The sequence below is a fragment of the Rhinolophus ferrumequinum genome, chromosome 4, assembly GCF_004115265.2.
Source record: "Rhinolophus ferrumequinum isolate MPI-CBG mRhiFer1 chromosome 4, mRhiFer1_v1.p, whole genome shotgun sequence".
NCBI lineage: Eukaryota > Metazoa > Chordata > Mammalia > Chiroptera > Rhinolophidae > Rhinolophus > Rhinolophus ferrumequinum.
In genome coordinates, this window is record NC_046287.1 from 94,120,894 (window position 1) to 94,137,677 (window position 16,784).

Below are 16,784 nucleotides of genomic sequence, written 5' to 3' on the forward strand. Positions count from 1 at the left end.
TATATTTTCACTGTCATTTGTTTCTATGTATCTTTTGATCTCTCCTCTAATTTCTTCTTTGACCCAGTCGTTCTTTAAAAGTATGTTGTTTAACCTCCGTGCATTTGTGGTTTTTCCTGCTTTCTTTTTGCAGTTGATATCCAATTTCAAAGCCTTGTGATCAGAGAATATGCTTGGTATAATTTCAATCTTCTTAAATTTGCTGAGGCTGATTTGATGTCCCAATATATGGTCTATCCTTGAGAATGTTCCATGTACACTAGAAAAGAATGTATAGTCTGATGTTTTAGGATGAAGTGCTCTATATATGTCAATTATGTCCATTTCATCTAATGTGTCATTTAGGGCTGCTATTTCGTTATTTATTTTCTGTTTGGATGATCTATCCATAGCTGTCAATGATGTATTTAAGTCCCCTAGTACAACTGTGTTTTGGTCAATTTCTCCCTTTAGTTCTGTTAGTAGTTGCTTGGTATATTTCGGTGCTTCCTGATTGGCTGCATAAATATTGATGACTGTTATGTCTTCTGGTTGTATAGTCCCCTTTACCATTATGAAATGTCCATCTTTGTCTCTTGTTATCTTTTTCACCCTGAAGTCTCTTTCATCTGATATCATTATGGCTACACCGGATTTTCTCTGGGTACCATTTGCTTGGAGTGTCAATTTCCACCCTTTCACTTTGAGTCTATGCTTCTCCTTGTAGCTGAGATGTGTCTCTTGGAGGCAGCATATGGTTGGGTTTAGTTTTTTGATCCAATCTGCTACTCTGTGCCTTTTTATTGGTGAGTTCAGTCCATTTACATTTAGGGTGATTATTGATATGTGAGGATTTCCTATCATTCTATCTTTAGTTTTCTGGTAAGGCTGTGTCTCCCTTGTTTCTTTGCCTTTTTATTGTTGTCTGTTATTTCTGTGTGGTGGTATTCTATGATGTTTTCCTCTGTTTCTTCTTTTATTACAGTATATGTTTCTGTTCTGGATTTTTTTTGAGTGGTTACCTTAAGTTTATGTAAAAGAAAGTTTGATAATTAGAGTATTCCATTTTCTTCAGCACGCTTACTTTCTCCATTCCCATATTCCGGTTCAGGCCTTTACTCTCCCCCTTTTTTATGTTTTGGTTGCCACAAATTGTTCCTGTTGATGGTGGTCGAATAGCCTCCTTTAGTATTTCTTGTAGTGCAGGTCGTGTATTAGAAAATTCCCTCAGCTTCTGTATGTCTGGAAAGGTCTTTATTCCTCCTTCATATCTAAAGGATATCTTTGCTGGATATATTATTCTTGGCTCATAATTTCTCTCTTTCAATAGTTTGAATATTTGGTTCCACTCCCTCCTGGTTTGTAGAGTTTCTGCTCAAAAAGCTGATGATAATCTAATGGGCTTTCCTTTGTAGGTTACCATCTTCTTTTCCCTGGCTGCCTTGAGGATTATTTCTTTGTAGTTGATTTTAGACAGCTTCAATACAATGTGCCTTGGAGAAGGCCTGTTGGGATTGAGGTAAATTAGGTGTTCTATTTGCTTCTTGGATTCGAGGATCCAGTTCTGTCCACAAGTTTGGGAAGTTCTCATCAACAATTTGTTTGAATATGTTCTCTGTTCCCTTCTCTCTTTTTTCTCCTTCTGGTATGCCCATTATTCTTATATTGCTCTTTCTGTTGGAGTCAGAAAGTTCTTGTAGAGTTCTTTCATTTCTTTTAAGTCTCAAGTCTCTTTCCTCTTCCATCTGTGTAATTTCTAGGTTTCTATCTTCGATGTCACTTATTCTTTCCTCCATCTGGTCAACTCTACGACCTAAGCTGGTTATTTCATTCTTAATATCTTCTACTGAGTTCTTAATCTCCAGAAATTCTATTTGGTTCTTTTTTAAAATTTCAATCTCTTTCGTAAAATGCTCATGTTGTTCTTTGACTGTGTTTCTGAGTTCATTAAACTGCCTTTCTGTGTTTTCTTGCATCTCGTTGAGTTTTTTCAGAATTGCAATCTTGAATTCTCTGTCATTTAAGTCACATATTTCCATATCTTTAAGTTCCTATTCTGGAGACTTTTCACTTTCTTTCTGCGCTGTCTTCTTGCCTTGGTCATTCATGGCAATTACTGATTTATTATTTCTCTTCCTAGACATCTACAGGAGTGGCTTCTGCAACAGGTTGATAGGAAGAGGTCTTTCTTTTGTTTTCCAGTACGTGTTCGTAGAATGTTTTATTTTCTCTCCGACTGCAGCCTTTTTTTTCTCTCTCACACAGTAGTGCTATGTTTCCTCTGCACTATTCCAGCTTCTCACACAATGGGGGGATTCCCTGGGAGACGGGCTTCTCCTCTGTTAATAGTTCACCTGAATCACAGGGCGCAGTGTCCGTGTGGGTATGCGGAGAGCTTTTGAAGTTCCAAAGCTCTTCCTGCACCAGATTCAGAGCCCGTATGTTTCAGCAGTTCTGTTTAGTCCTGCAGGGATCCACCCAAATAGGTGGTGCCAGGGGCAGGGTGACTTTTGAGAGGTGGCCCAGAGCAATGGTGGCGACCACCACCACAGACGGACCTGCTTCCACAGCTCCCTCCCCTTTGCCAGAACTAGTTGGGCTGCGAATCTGTGTCTGTGGTCCACAGTTCTGAGAACAGCAAATATTCTGTTCTTTTGATCTGACACTGCTACTGTTCCGCTTCTAGCACCGGGCAGGTGGGGGCGGGGTGAGCTCTGGAGGGTAGGGAGGGGGCGGCTAGTCTCAGTGCCTAAGGCTTCCGTTCTCTGCTAGGCAGTGAGTGCTTAAACCACCGTTTTCAGCCTTCTTCCCTCAGTCTTTTCTCTGAGGTCTCTGCCGTGAGCGTTGGGTTCAGCCGTGTTACATGCTGCCCCCTCAGCCCTGTGGGCCATAAGCGGAGCCCTAGTAGTCCGAGTTCTTCCCCCTCCCACAGCTGCGGTAGTTCCGGGATGCGGCGAGCTCGGAGCACTGAGCTAGGTCTGCATCCTGCAACCCGGGGGCTCCGTCTCCGCACTTCTCCCTTCTCTCCTCCCTGGCTAGCGCGATTAGCCCACCTTTAGGTGAATTCAGTAGTAGTCCTCTTCGTCTTGCCTGTCTGCTGTGCAGGGAGTTCTTTGTGGAGTTATTGTTGTTCGATTAGTTGTAAATTCCAGGGAAGCTTTACAGAGGTTCACCTCATGCCGCCATTTTGATGATCCCTCTATATTTGTCACTTTAACATTAGTGTTACTTACAATTAAATTTCTTCAGTCAATACTTACAATAGACAAGATAACAGTCAAACATATTTTATGTAGACATCTGTCTACTCTTCAGCTTTATCTGCAGCCACTATCATACTTATTCTATGTTCTAGAAAAGCCTTTGCAGTTCCGTTAATGAGTCATGTTACCCCTCACCTTTATTTGTGCCATTTCTTCTTCCTGCAACTTCTGTCATTCCCTCCTCCCAATGGTGCCAAAAGCTCTGACAATTTCTCAAACGTTCTGGGAATTACAATATTTATTGCATTGTTTTTGTGTTTTTTTCTTTCTTTTCTTTTTAACAAATCTCTCAGACTGTGGGGTTCTTTAAATAAGTTACATTGCTGATTCACCTGTGTATCCAATATGATTTGCATAGTACCTGTCATAAAGTATGGACTCATCAAGATTATAAGGCTATATGGATAAATGACTGAATGGATGTTAGAAGGAGGGCAAAGAACCAATTGGCTTTTAATAATAGGGCAGTTTCTTAACACTATGAAATTCTATGACACATTTAACACAGAAAATGAGGTAAATAAAAATAAAAACATGAGATAACTTAGGAGTATCTGTTACAGAACATGTTCCTTTTCACAGTATCTAGACAGCACAGGTAAGGAATGAAGTGGTCTTCAGCTTCTACTGTAAGTTTATTTTTCAAAAGAACTAGAACAGGAATCATATTCATTCCTGTTCTAAAACAGGGTCGCTATGGATGTAGGAAAAAAGTCAGGAGACAAAACAAAGCATTCTGCTTCTAGTGGACTAAACATCAGCATGCCAAGTGCTGATGTTCTAGGAAGTACATAATTTTATGCAGTTTGCTGTCATTTAAATTGCTTGTCTTTGAGCCGAGATTCTGAGATCCTGAATTTTAAATATAAATAACCTCTGTAATTTGATGAAAGAAAAAAAAATCAATAGAAAAGGAAATAGGAGAGGTCAAATTAGTCTCCCATCATCAGTAGATGGATGCGGGGACAAAAGGCAGAACTAGTTTGTACTGAAGGTCTGTCTTTTGATAGCAATATGACTTGGACAAACAATTTTCTCTGTATCCGAGTTTTAGTTTCTTGATTACTATTTCAGAGGTCCTATATACTGGAGGAAAGAGTAAATGCCCACACTGTAAGATTATATTTTAAGATTCCAATTTACTTAGTCAAGAAGACAGATGCTGATTGGAAGTGAAGAGTTCACACAGGGCAGGAGCAGGTGTAATACCTCAGTGTCACTCAAAAGGAAAGCATAAGAGTTTCTGGTGACACTGCAAGGTAGAGTCTGGCTGGATTTCTTTCAGTGCTACAGTCCTTTAATAGAGTTTTTAAAAATCTGGAAAAACTTATAATTTTTATTTTTAAAAAATTTTAATTCAAAATATTTTTACTTTGGAAAATATTTACGAGCTTTGGGATCTACTAGTTCATGATCCAATTTAACACCAACAAGTCTTCACCTGATGAAAACAGAACAAATGCCTTGTTGCCCTGAGAAGTATCTGACACTAACTTTCCCACATTCCCCAAAAACATTTCCTTTAAGGAGGGAAAACAATTACATCATATGGTTGTTAGGAGCATGTGAGCGATTATTTGTAAAGTCTTTGACACACAAAAATCGCAGCTCACTTTTCTAAAAGGTACACACTGATACATTGGTTATCTTTATATTCATTAGGAGGTAAAAAAACAGATGACAGAAAATGATATTTAGTTATATGGAGTTCCATATAAGGCTGTGGTGGGGCTTCAAAGCATTTCTTCATATTCATAACTTAGATTTGTAATTTGCATTATCAGTTTTGAACTGTGATACTAATCAAACTCTTGTGTTTTGAAGCATAACTCAATTTACTCAATTCTATGAGCTGTGAAATACAAAGATTAGAAAACTGGGGCATAGTGTGGTCTATGTAGAAGCTGTTCTGAGTCCTACTGGTGCTGAAGAAGGGAAGATGGAATAACAGACCCTAGAGACTTAAAAATCTTGCATATAGGGCTGTTGGGAAAAAAAAAAATATATATATATATACATATATATATATGAAAACTACTTATTCTCTTAAAATACTAAATACTTTCATTGGTGTCTTCAAATAAACCTCACAATGTCAAATACATAAAGCAGATTGTTATATTAATCTATAATGAACTTAATACTTATACTTCTTAGAGCAGCATGGAAAAAAACTGAGTTAGATTATGATTATGTTTAAGTTGAGAGTTATGGGTAAAGATGGGGATAATTTTACATGGCTGTTAAGATGAGTGAATTAAGCACAAAATTTCTCAAATTCTGGTGTATAACGAAGAGCATGATCACTTGCAGGGCATATTACAAATGGTGATGTCTCAATCCTGCCTAGAGAGTCTGATTTGATGGGTTTCAGGAGAGACCACAACATCTACATGTTTAATAAACTTTTTTTTTCATCTTTATCTTTTGATGCTCTTCACTCACCTCCAACCTCCAGCAACCACTAATCTGTTCTCCGTATCTATGAGCTTGGTTTTATTGCTTCTTCTTTTTTATATTCTACATTTAAGAAAGATCATACATTATTTTTCTTTCTTTGTCAGACTTATTTTACTTAGCATAATTCTCTGCAGGTCTATCCATGTTGTTGCAAATGGCAAGATTTCGTTCCTTTCATGGCTGAATAATATTGCATTGTGTACACACACACACAAAGACACACACACCACTACCACCGCCACACTTTCTTTATCCGTTCATCCATCAATGGACCTTTAGGTTGTTTACATATCTTGGCTATTGTAAATGATGCTGCAATGAATATGGGGGTGCAGCTATCTTTTCAAGTTAGCATTTGTTTTCTTCGGATAAATACCAAGAAGTAAAATTGCTGGATCATATGGTAGCTCTTCTTAAAAATATTCTGAAGAAACTCCATACTATTTCCCATAATGACTGCACCAATTTACATTCCCACTAACAGTGCACAGGGATTCCCTTTTCTCCATGTCCTCTACAACATGTTATCTCATCTCTTTTTGATGATAGTCACTCTAACAGGGGTGAGGTGGTATCTCACTGTGCTTTTGGTTTGCATTTCCCTGAGGATTAGGGAAATGCAAGTCATCTTTTCAGATACCTCTTGGATAGCTGTATGTCTCTTTGGAAAAATGTCTATTCAGATCGTCTGTCCATTTTTAGATCAAATTATTTGTTTGTTTATTTTTGCTGTTGAGTTGCATTAATTCTTTACATATTTTGCATATTAGCCCCTTATCAGTATATGATTTGCAAATGTTTTCTCCCATTCAGAAGGCTGCCTTTTCATTCTATCGATGGCTTCCTTGGCTGTGCAGCATCTTTTTTGTATGATGTAGTCCCACTTGTTCGTATTTGCTTTTGCTTTCAGTGTCAGATTCAAAAAATCATTGCCAAGACCTATGTCAAAGAACTTACTGGCTATGTTTTCTTCTAGGAAGTTTATCAAAATGTAATGCCACATAAATGGAATCACAGAATATCGCTTTGCTGTCTAACTTCTTTAGCTTCACACAATCCTTTCAAGTTCCACAGATATCATGTGTATCGGTAGCTCATACCTTCTTATTCTATGTAGTATTCTATGTAATGATACATCATAATTAGTTTATCCATTTACCTGTATTTCCAGTCTTGGTTCTTGCAAATAAAGCTGCTATGAACATTCACATCTGTCTTAATGTGGACCTATATTTATTTCTCTTGGGAAAATATCTAGGCTTGAAATTATTGAGTCAAATGTTAACTGTATGTGTAGCCTTTTAAGATGCAGACAAACTGTTTTCCAGGTGTATGTATCATTTTGCACTCGCACCAGTAAGTTACCAGTATTCCAGTGCCTCCACATGCTCAGCAATACTTAGTATCACCAATCTATTTAATTATATCCATTACAGTAGGTACATAATACTATTTGTGGTTTAAAGTTAAATTTCCCAGGTGTATAATGATGTGGAGCATCTTTTCATGTGCTGATTGGTCATATGTATATTTTCTTTGGTGCAGCATCTGTTCAAATAATTTGCTCAATTTGAATTGAATAGTTTTTCTTTTTATTATTGAGTTGTAAGAGCTTTCCTCCCTTCCATTGATCCATCTATCTTTACAATAATCTTCCAGCTCTATTCTTTCTCAATTTGTTTTGGTCATCAAAAGTCCATTGTATTTTTCACATACATTTGAAAATTACTTTTTAATTTCTACCCAAACCAAAAAAGCCTGCTGGAATTTTGATTAGATCTGACTCTACAGATCAGTTTGGGGAGAACTAAAGCCTTAACCATGGTGGATCTTCTGATCCATGAACACAGTATATTTCAGTATTACTTCCTTCTAAATTTTTCACAGAAACATTTTGTAGTTTTTATTGCACAGATTTTTCACATATTTTATTTAGTACATCCCTTAAGCATTTCGTTTTTTATACAATTATAATGGTTTTATTTTTTATTTAAATGTCCAATATTTCACATAGAAATATGTGACTATAATTAATTTTTGAATATTGATCTTATATCCTCTGACTTTGCTAAATTCACTTATTAGTTCTAGTACCGCTTTTTTAGACATCTGAGAATTTTCTAGTTTCCTAATTGAACTGGGTAAGACCTCCAGCCCGGCCCAATGTTGAATACAAGTGGTGAGTGAGAACATCCTAGCCTTGTTTTTGATCTAGGGGAAAAGCATTTAAGTCTTTCACCATTGAGAAGAATGTTAGCTACACGTTTTTGTAGATACCATTTATCACACCAAGGGAGTTTAATTTCTAGTTTACTGACAATTATCTCATGAACAGATGTTGAATTTTTTAAATGCTTTTACTACATCTATTGAAAAGTAACACATATTATTTTCGTTTTTAGTGTGTAGATATGGTGTATTTCATTCATGGATATTTTTGAACATTAAACCAACTTTGAATTCTTGGGATAAACACCTCTTGCTCATGATGTAATCCTTTTCATATGTTGCTGAATTTGATTTGCCAAATTTTATTAAGGATTATTTTACCTATACTTATGGTGGATATTGGTGTGTAATTTCATTTCTTATAATGTCTTTGGTGTTATTAATAGGGTGATGAGGTCTCATAAAGTGAGCTGTAAAGTATTGTCTATTCCTATTCAGGAAGAGATTGAGCATAACTGGTATTATTTTTTCCTTAAGTGTTTGGTAGAAATATTTAAATTCTCTTTTTAACATTGACTCTGCCTCCTAAGTTAAGTCCATTGTTTTCTTACACTTTGCTAGGAAAAAAACAACAACCAAAAAAGCTAGGCTTTGATATAATGAATTGCTTTAAAGTCTATTTCATAAGCATGAGTAATGCTTTTTAAAAATATATTTCACACACTATGATATAGAAAAAATATTGTAAACCTTATTAGCATTAATAATCAAGTAAAGTACTGGTCACTACTTCAAAGTCAGGAAAACTGCTGACTACTTACATAATATAAAGCTCAAAGACAGAGATTATGGCTTTTGCAAATAAAATTATATCCTATTTGTTTTGTTAAATAATGAAGGACACAAAGGTATTTTCTGTTGTCTGAAACCTTAATTTCACAAATAAAACAAAGACTGGTTTCTTTCTCTCATCCCTCACCATGTTCCTGTACTCGCTTAGGTCCTATCTCCTACGAGAAGCCCTCTGCAGTCATTACTGTCCACAGGGATAGTTCCTTCCTCTCAAGTCATTGCAACTTTTCTATCATTTATTTGTACTTTTATTTATGATATACTATGACATTCTGAACTTTATTTTTGTCAGTGTGTAACCCCTAACTTCTCAATTATAAGTTAACTGGAAATGAAGATCACATGTAAAATGTATTTGTATCACTAGTAAATCTGAACCACTTGATGTGTATTTTATAACTATTTATTCAGGCTTGTTTTTTCAAATATAATGTAATTATATAGATGCTTAAAACTTCAGGAGTGTCTGTAAAGGTATTATACTACCTCTGTAACTAGAAAACAGTAATAACTTTTTCTTAATCTTGTCTAGCATTGAACTGTGACTCTTTACAACAGACAAGTTATACAAGTATTGTTTTCTCGAATGTTGCTCTGTACAACACAACCGAGGACTATAAATTGTCTATGTGTTCTTACTTTACCAATATGGCAAGTGATCAGCTTATAACTCAATGCTTCAGTTTCCCTGGCACCTTGGTTAGAGTTCCTACACTAAAATCTATGGCCCAGGCCAGGACTATATTCTTGTCTTAGGTGGCTTGCTCATCCTATTCCTTCACGTCTCATCTTTAGTGTATCCTTGGACTTGGCCATACACCACATACCTTCATGTGGGCATAACCATTCCCGCAGCCCGAATCTGCTACTTAAACAACATACCAGTCACAACGCAAAGGCTAACTCTAGTATCCTCTGTTGCCAAGTTGATTCTAGTTATGTCAGAATGGAATGAAAACTAAATCAATGTTTTCTAATAAAGACATAGATCACCTGAATCTTGACAAGCATTTGCTTGAAATAAGTAAGCTAAGAACAACAATACAAAATTTATGTCCCTAAGAAATAAAAAAAAAAACAACAGGAGAATATGGCACAGGCATGAATATATCCCAAATAGGGTACTCGTCCCCTTTTTTTGTTTTTCAATATTTAACTCTCACCAATGTTAAAGTAATGGTGCCTAGAAAAAAAGCACATTTAAAGTTATTCACAGAAGAGAAAAAAGTCTCAATACACATGCATATGCATATACAGTTTAAATATGGTTTAAAGTGTAAAAACATGTAATTCAAATGAAATTTAAGATCACTAAATTCTGAAATATATTTCCCTATTACATGAAATCTAGCCATTATTAAACGGCAGTTGTTCATCTTAGTTTTAGGTAAATAACATTTTTTATTTATCATTAATATCTAAAGTTAAGTCTATAAATTAGCAATATTTAAGATATACAATTAATTTTGTAAAAGCACAGATATTTTTTTCACCTCATTCATTTAAAAAATTCTGTATGCTTAATAACTTATTACATGTGTAAAATAAATAACAGAGACCTAAGAAAAAGGTACAGATTATGTTCTACATGAAAAAAATATAGAGAGGGAACTCCTGTTTTTGAGGAGTTTCCAGGGATTTTTGGTTCAACAGTAAACCAGAAACTCAATGCTAAGAAAAAACTTCTTATCTTACAGTTTTAGAATACAACACTGTTTTTGTAACTAGAGTTTTTACCAAGTCAAAGACATGAAACAAACAAAAATACATCCCGGCTTTTTATGAATATCCATAAAATATATCCCATATGCTTTCCCAAAAGCGATAAAGGCTTATTTTAGGCAAATGATTAATTTATTTCAAAAGATCACTCAAATTACACAATTTTAAAAAGTCTTTCTTATTTGCTTTATAGTTCAATTCATAGTTTAATAATTTTTTAATAATTTAAAATCCAATTATTATTGCCAAGATATTATAGGCAATTTTACATCCCATTAACCTTGCTTTGTTTTAATTATAAAGATCCTTTGTTATTTTCCTTTAAATGATCCAGTTTATAATTTCAGCCTGTCCTAGGGAGTATTTTAATTCAGCTGCACATTCATCAACTGTTTTTGTCCTGTTAATTGTAGACAACTGCACAATCGCTTTCTCCAGCTATGATTGATGAATTATATTCACGAGTGTAGCTGTTAAGTAGGATAAACATTCATAACAATTTCCACTTAAAGATTTTTATCTTCATTCCCACAAGGACAAATTAAAGACATATTTTAACAACTAAGAGAAAGTGTATTTTGTGTTTCAGTTTAAACTATTAGAAAAAGTTAAGAAAAAAGCTCTATGTCCAGGCAAATGAGACACAAACGTGTAAAGAATCTAATTTGTGCCTAGCACATAGTAGGCATCAAAACAATAGCAGCCAGATAAACAGAGCAACGTGCCTTTACTGTAACTGCATCCCAACTATCTAAATATGGTATTTTTTGTCCTGGAACTCCCAATTTAAATTTATGAAAGAGAAAGGCCTAAACTGAAAGGAAATGAACCAAACTAAAGGTGGGAGTGGGCAAAATTCTAAATACCTATACTAAGTAATAGCCAAATATTAGGTTGGTGCACAAGTAATTGCGATTTAAAAGGTAAAAAAATAATTGCAATTACTTGTGCAGCAACCTAATAAAAACCTTCCATTTTTTTAATGCCTGTATTGCAGCAGTTGTAATAAATGTCATATATATTATTTCCAACCTTCAGAGAAACCGAGCAAGAAAGGTGTTACACTATTCTACAGCTGTGGAACAGGGTCAGAGGGAGATTATGTTACATGCCTAGAGTCTAACAGTTTATCAATAGCAGAACTGACAGTTGAATTCGGTACAAATAATATACATATGCTTTGTATTATAATAGGCACTGCAGAAATAGCCATAAAAATACACTACAAATAAATAAGCACCAACACTATGTATGGGAAGTATAACTCAGGGGGAAATGGAAGGTGCTATGAGAACATAGGAAGGCACCTAATCCGGATTAGGAATGGGGAAGGTTTGGTGCTCAGTAAAGAGACTCTTTTCCTTAAAGAGAAGTGAATGTCTTAAAGCAAATGCACATCTCTTTAATGCTGTGGACCACTGGGGAAAACATTATAATATCAAAGACAGAAACCTCAATCCTGTTCCCCAAACATTCTGACAAGTCTCCTAGGTTTCCTTAGTGTTTTATTCTTCCTTATTTTTCTATAGTGGCTAAATCCAATGTTATTCGATCTTCTCAAATATGATGCCTAACTCCCCAAATTGCCTTCATTCTCGATAAATGGTCCTACCTGACACTTCATAGAGAAAATAGAAGGCATCATGAAGGAACCCCTCTGAATCCTGACAAAAATGTATTGTCTGCATCTTTTCTCAATGTTCTTCTACAAAAGGCCAGTCCCTGGACCTCAGTCTCGCCCCTCAGAGACTTGACTCTTTCAATAGAGTAGAAACTTTACTTCTTTCCTTCCTACCATACTGACTTCTTTCCATCAGCATTTAAAAAGACTCAAGTCCTTCCTTCTAAAAAATTCCCACCTCCAATTAGAAACCTTATCCACCTACAGCAACCACCCTGCTTTCCCTTCTTGTTCAAACTTATAGTTGTGTGTACTTGCTGCCTATACTCATCTCCCACTCTTCAGCTCAAAAGAACTTAGCTCTGTCCCCAATACTCTAAATCACCACTTTCTCAAAAGCTACTTCTCTCTTTATTGGCTCCCATAGCGCCCTCTGCTTGCCCTTTGGTATATTTATTGCTTCAATAAGAACTTGAGAAAGACAGCTGTCCCCACTAGATGGTAAGCTCCAACAGAGCAAGGCCTGGGTCTGTACCAGGCATCGTTAGCACACAGGTGCTCTCCAGGGTAAGTTCGGGTGAAATCCACACGACCCTCTTGTCACTGAATTCAGAGGCTCCTTTGATCCTAACTTAAAAATCCTCTTGTTGACTATTCATTTATCCTCATTCTATGAATCATTGTTTTCTTCATTCCTTCAATAAATATTTGTGATTGCAAACTATGTGCGAGGTATTATTCCAGAAACCAAGGAGATATCAGCAAATAAGATGAGTTCTTAGGAAAAGTACATTTTAGTGAGGAAGAGAGACAAGATAATTTGAGATATTATTAAATGTTAAAATAGAGTCCTGTGATAGAAGTGTGAAAATCGAGATGGTCAATGGAGTCTCTGAGAGGTGACATTCAAGCTGATTCCTGAATGAGGGTAAACAGCCAATTATGTGAAGATGTGAGGAAAGAGGATTCCAGCAGAAATTGAGTCACAAGTGTGGTCCCAGGTTCTGCGCTCCCTCGACACCCCCGCCCCCCCACCAGCATCACACCCGTATCCTTACCTACCACTTACCACATAAGCAGATAACTTCTAAAACTAAGTTTCCATTGTAGCTGTATCATTTGGAGAGCTAGAGACCCAAATTACAGGATGCCTAGTCAACGATTCCATCTGGACATTGCACAGACGCTACAAATTCAGTGTCACCAAGTGCAAACAAATACATGGACACATACATAATAACATGTATCCACTACCATAGTCTCATGCAGAGCAGAGTCACAGCTCTAAAATTCTGTGCTCTGCCTATGCATCCCTCCCCTCCCCTCACACCCTGGCAAGCACTGATCTATTTACTATCTCCATTGTTTTCCCTTTCCCAGCATGTCATATTTTTGAAATCACAGAATAGGAAGCCTTTTCAGATTGGCTTCTTTCATTTAGTAATGTGCAGTTAAGGTTCCTCCATGTCTTTTTATGGCTTGATAGCTCATTTCTTTTTAGCATTAAATAATAAATATTCCATTTTCTGGATATATCACATGAATGAATGGGTGTTTATTTATCCATTCACCCACTGAAGTACATCCTGGATGTGTCCAAGTTTTGGCAATCATGAATAAAGTGGCTATAAACATCTATGTGCAGGTTTTTATCTGGACATAAGTGTTCAACTCCTTTGGGTAGACAGGAATGCAATTGCTGTATTGTATGGCAAGAATATGTTTAGTTTTGTAAGAAACCACAAACCTATCTTTCAAACTGGCTGTACCATTTTGTGCTCCCACCAGCGATGGATGAGCGTTCCTGTTGCTCCACATCCTCATCAGCATTTAGTGTTGTCAGTGTTCTGGATTTGGGCCATTCTGATAGGTGTGTAGGGTATCTCGTTTTCATTTGCATTTCCCTGACGCCATATGATGTGGAGCATCTTTTCCTATGCTTTTTCTATCTGTGTATCTTCTTTGGTGAGGTGTCTGTTAAGGTCTTTGGACATATTTTTAACCAGGTTGTTTGTTTTTTTATTGTTGAGCTTTAAGAGTTTTTGTGTATTTTAAATAAGTCCTTTCTCAGATGTGTCTTTTGCAAATACTTTCTTACAGTCCACCGTTTGTCTTCTCATTCTCTTGACACTGTCTTTCATAAAGCAGAATTTTTTAATTTTAATGAAGTTCAGCTTAGCAAATCTTTCTTTTATGCATCATGCCTTTGGTACTGTATGTAGACGGTCGTCACCAAAGCCAAGGTCATCTAGATTTTCTCCAATGTTACCTTCTAGGAGTTTGATAGTTTTGCATTTTACATTTAGGTCTGTGATCCACTTTTAGCTATTTTGTTTTGTGAAGGTATAAGGCCTGTGTCTAGATTTATTGTTCACATGTGTATGTCGTTGTCCCAGTACCATTTGTTGAAAGGACTATTTTTGCTCTATTGTATTTGCTTTGCTTGGATACACTTTTTGAAAACCATTATAACCCCACCACCCAGAAAATGCACCCCTCCAGACTAGGTTAAGTGCCTTGCCTTATGCTTACATTAATACCTATACCACCTGTATCACAGCACCCTTGTATTATTTTATGGGCCAGTCTAATATTTGTCTTATTCACTTCTCTATTCCCAGCTTCTATCACAGTGGTTGGAATGTAGCAGGTGCTAAACAGGCATTTGCTCTACTAATGTATACGTGATCCGTTCCTATATAGTTATAGCTAGTCATATTTCAATTTTTGTTCCCAAACCATCTTTATTGGAGGAAACTTGGTAGTAAAACTAGAAACACAAATCTAGAATGGCGCAAGGAACATGGTGAACATTTTGGAGGTTTTCATGGATTTAAATTTAAACAAAATTATAACTCTTTCCATAATTCTAACCCCTTTCCTAAAACAATACAAAATACTCTACCATTGAACAATAAAGCAGTATCAAAAGCTAAAAACCTCTGATATTCGCAACATTTCCACCCTTCTCCCTTTTTAAGACAGTAACTATAATTTCAAGTGTTGGAGGTTCAATTCTGTTAAGTTCAGAAACTTACTGATGATAAGATCATTTTTGTTTATTACTTCACAGTTGAAACAAATTTGCAAAATTAGCATGTATGTGAATTGAGAGATTTCTTTAACTGATATGACTATGAGTAGCCTGGGCAAAACTTCTATTTTTCATGACCTGAAGATTGATAATAATTATTATCAATTCTTACAATAATAAAGTATTACAAAAACTAGAACATATTATTATGGAAAATTATTTGTTATGAAATAACAGTGGTATTTTCCTGCACCTTTTGCTTGGCAGAGAACACAAAATTTAATTTTTATAGTTATATTATTATGACTAAAAATAATTCAATCATGGACCATCTAAATGAGAAATATACAGTAAGATGAATTGTTATAAGAACAGAAGCTGTTTCTCAGAATATAATACATTGATGGACAAAAAACAATACTACTAACCTGTATTTAAGCTATTTTATTAAAAGGTATTTCTATACCTATATAAACTAATTTTCAAGGAATATGTTGTAAAATATTCTTTCATGACTCCTCCCTTGATAAACGTAAGTTTTATATATAGTGAGCATTATTTTCTTATCAATTTAATTAAATCTCGTTTCAAATATAAACAATAGATGTCAACTATTTAGTCATTATTATAATATAGAAGAAACTCAAGTTGTAAAGGATGCAGGTCTTTGGCTGATGGAAGCTGCATGTGTCAAAATGATGACAGTTACATCTGTCTTAATGTATCCACTGCCAATAAAGTATTGGAAAATCATAGTGAACAACTGTTTATAATAAAGTGAAAAATACAATGATGGGCTCAAACATAATAACTTCAAGCATCATTTTACCAATGGTATATATAAATTCCTAACCAGATTGTGATACTTCCTATATTTAATATCCCTCACATTTTCAGCTGGATACCAGATAGCATGACATGTTCAGGGAAAAGTATTTTACATGAGCCGAGATAGGCAGAGGGAGTGCACACGGAGCATGGTTCTGAAACAGATGGGGTGGCAGATGGGGCTGCAGATTGGGTTCACTTGATCTGTGTAAAACAACTTTACTACTCAGGAAGATGTGGCTCGAATCTCGCAAAAGCCTTCTAAAGTTTATCTCTTTATTTCATACATGCATCCCCCCCAAAAAAAAATATGTTTGACATTTTAAACTTTGTTCCTTTAAAGTTTCCATACCTGTGCGATAAATTATTTAATTCAAATATATTTTCTTACACATTTTTGGAACAGATGGTAGGAAAGAGCAGTTGCCCAGCGGAATAAAATGTACAGACTAGTTGTCTGAAAACTGTAAAATTAATTACCTTCCTTCATTGATGAGTTCAATAAATGCAAGTCCTGCATTCTTCTGAATAGAATTTTGCCATTCCTAAAAGGAGAAACCAAACAAAGTGTCAGAAAAAGGAGCATGCAAACGAAAGTAACATCTGGTTCAGGATCATACTGATGCTATTAATAACTTCCACGTGATGCTACTTTTAAATCTTTTAAAAACTACTGTTAACAAATATTACTGTATAACTCAGTTTAAATGGTGCTTTTGAATTTCCAATTTCCATCTTGACGCTGACTGAGATAGAAGGTGAGATCACAGGTACAGAGGGTTCTCAGCAAAAAGCTCCCTTCCTTCCAAGAGACCAAATGACTAGTAGTAATTCAAGGATGGGAAACATTTGGGAT

General features: G+C 35.7%; 1 protein-coding gene across 1 annotated transcript in view; it reads right to left on the reverse strand.

Annotated features, from left to right (window-relative positions):
- Window positions 1-16,784, reverse strand: part of NBEA (neurobeachin) — a 658,659-nt gene that overhangs the window by 310,921 nt on the left and 330,954 nt on the right. Inside the window, 1 exon segment of the mRNA XM_033103847.1 lies at window positions 16,409-16,473. Within this exon segment, the coding sequence (XP_032959738.1) occupies window positions 16,409-16,473 (65 nt within the window).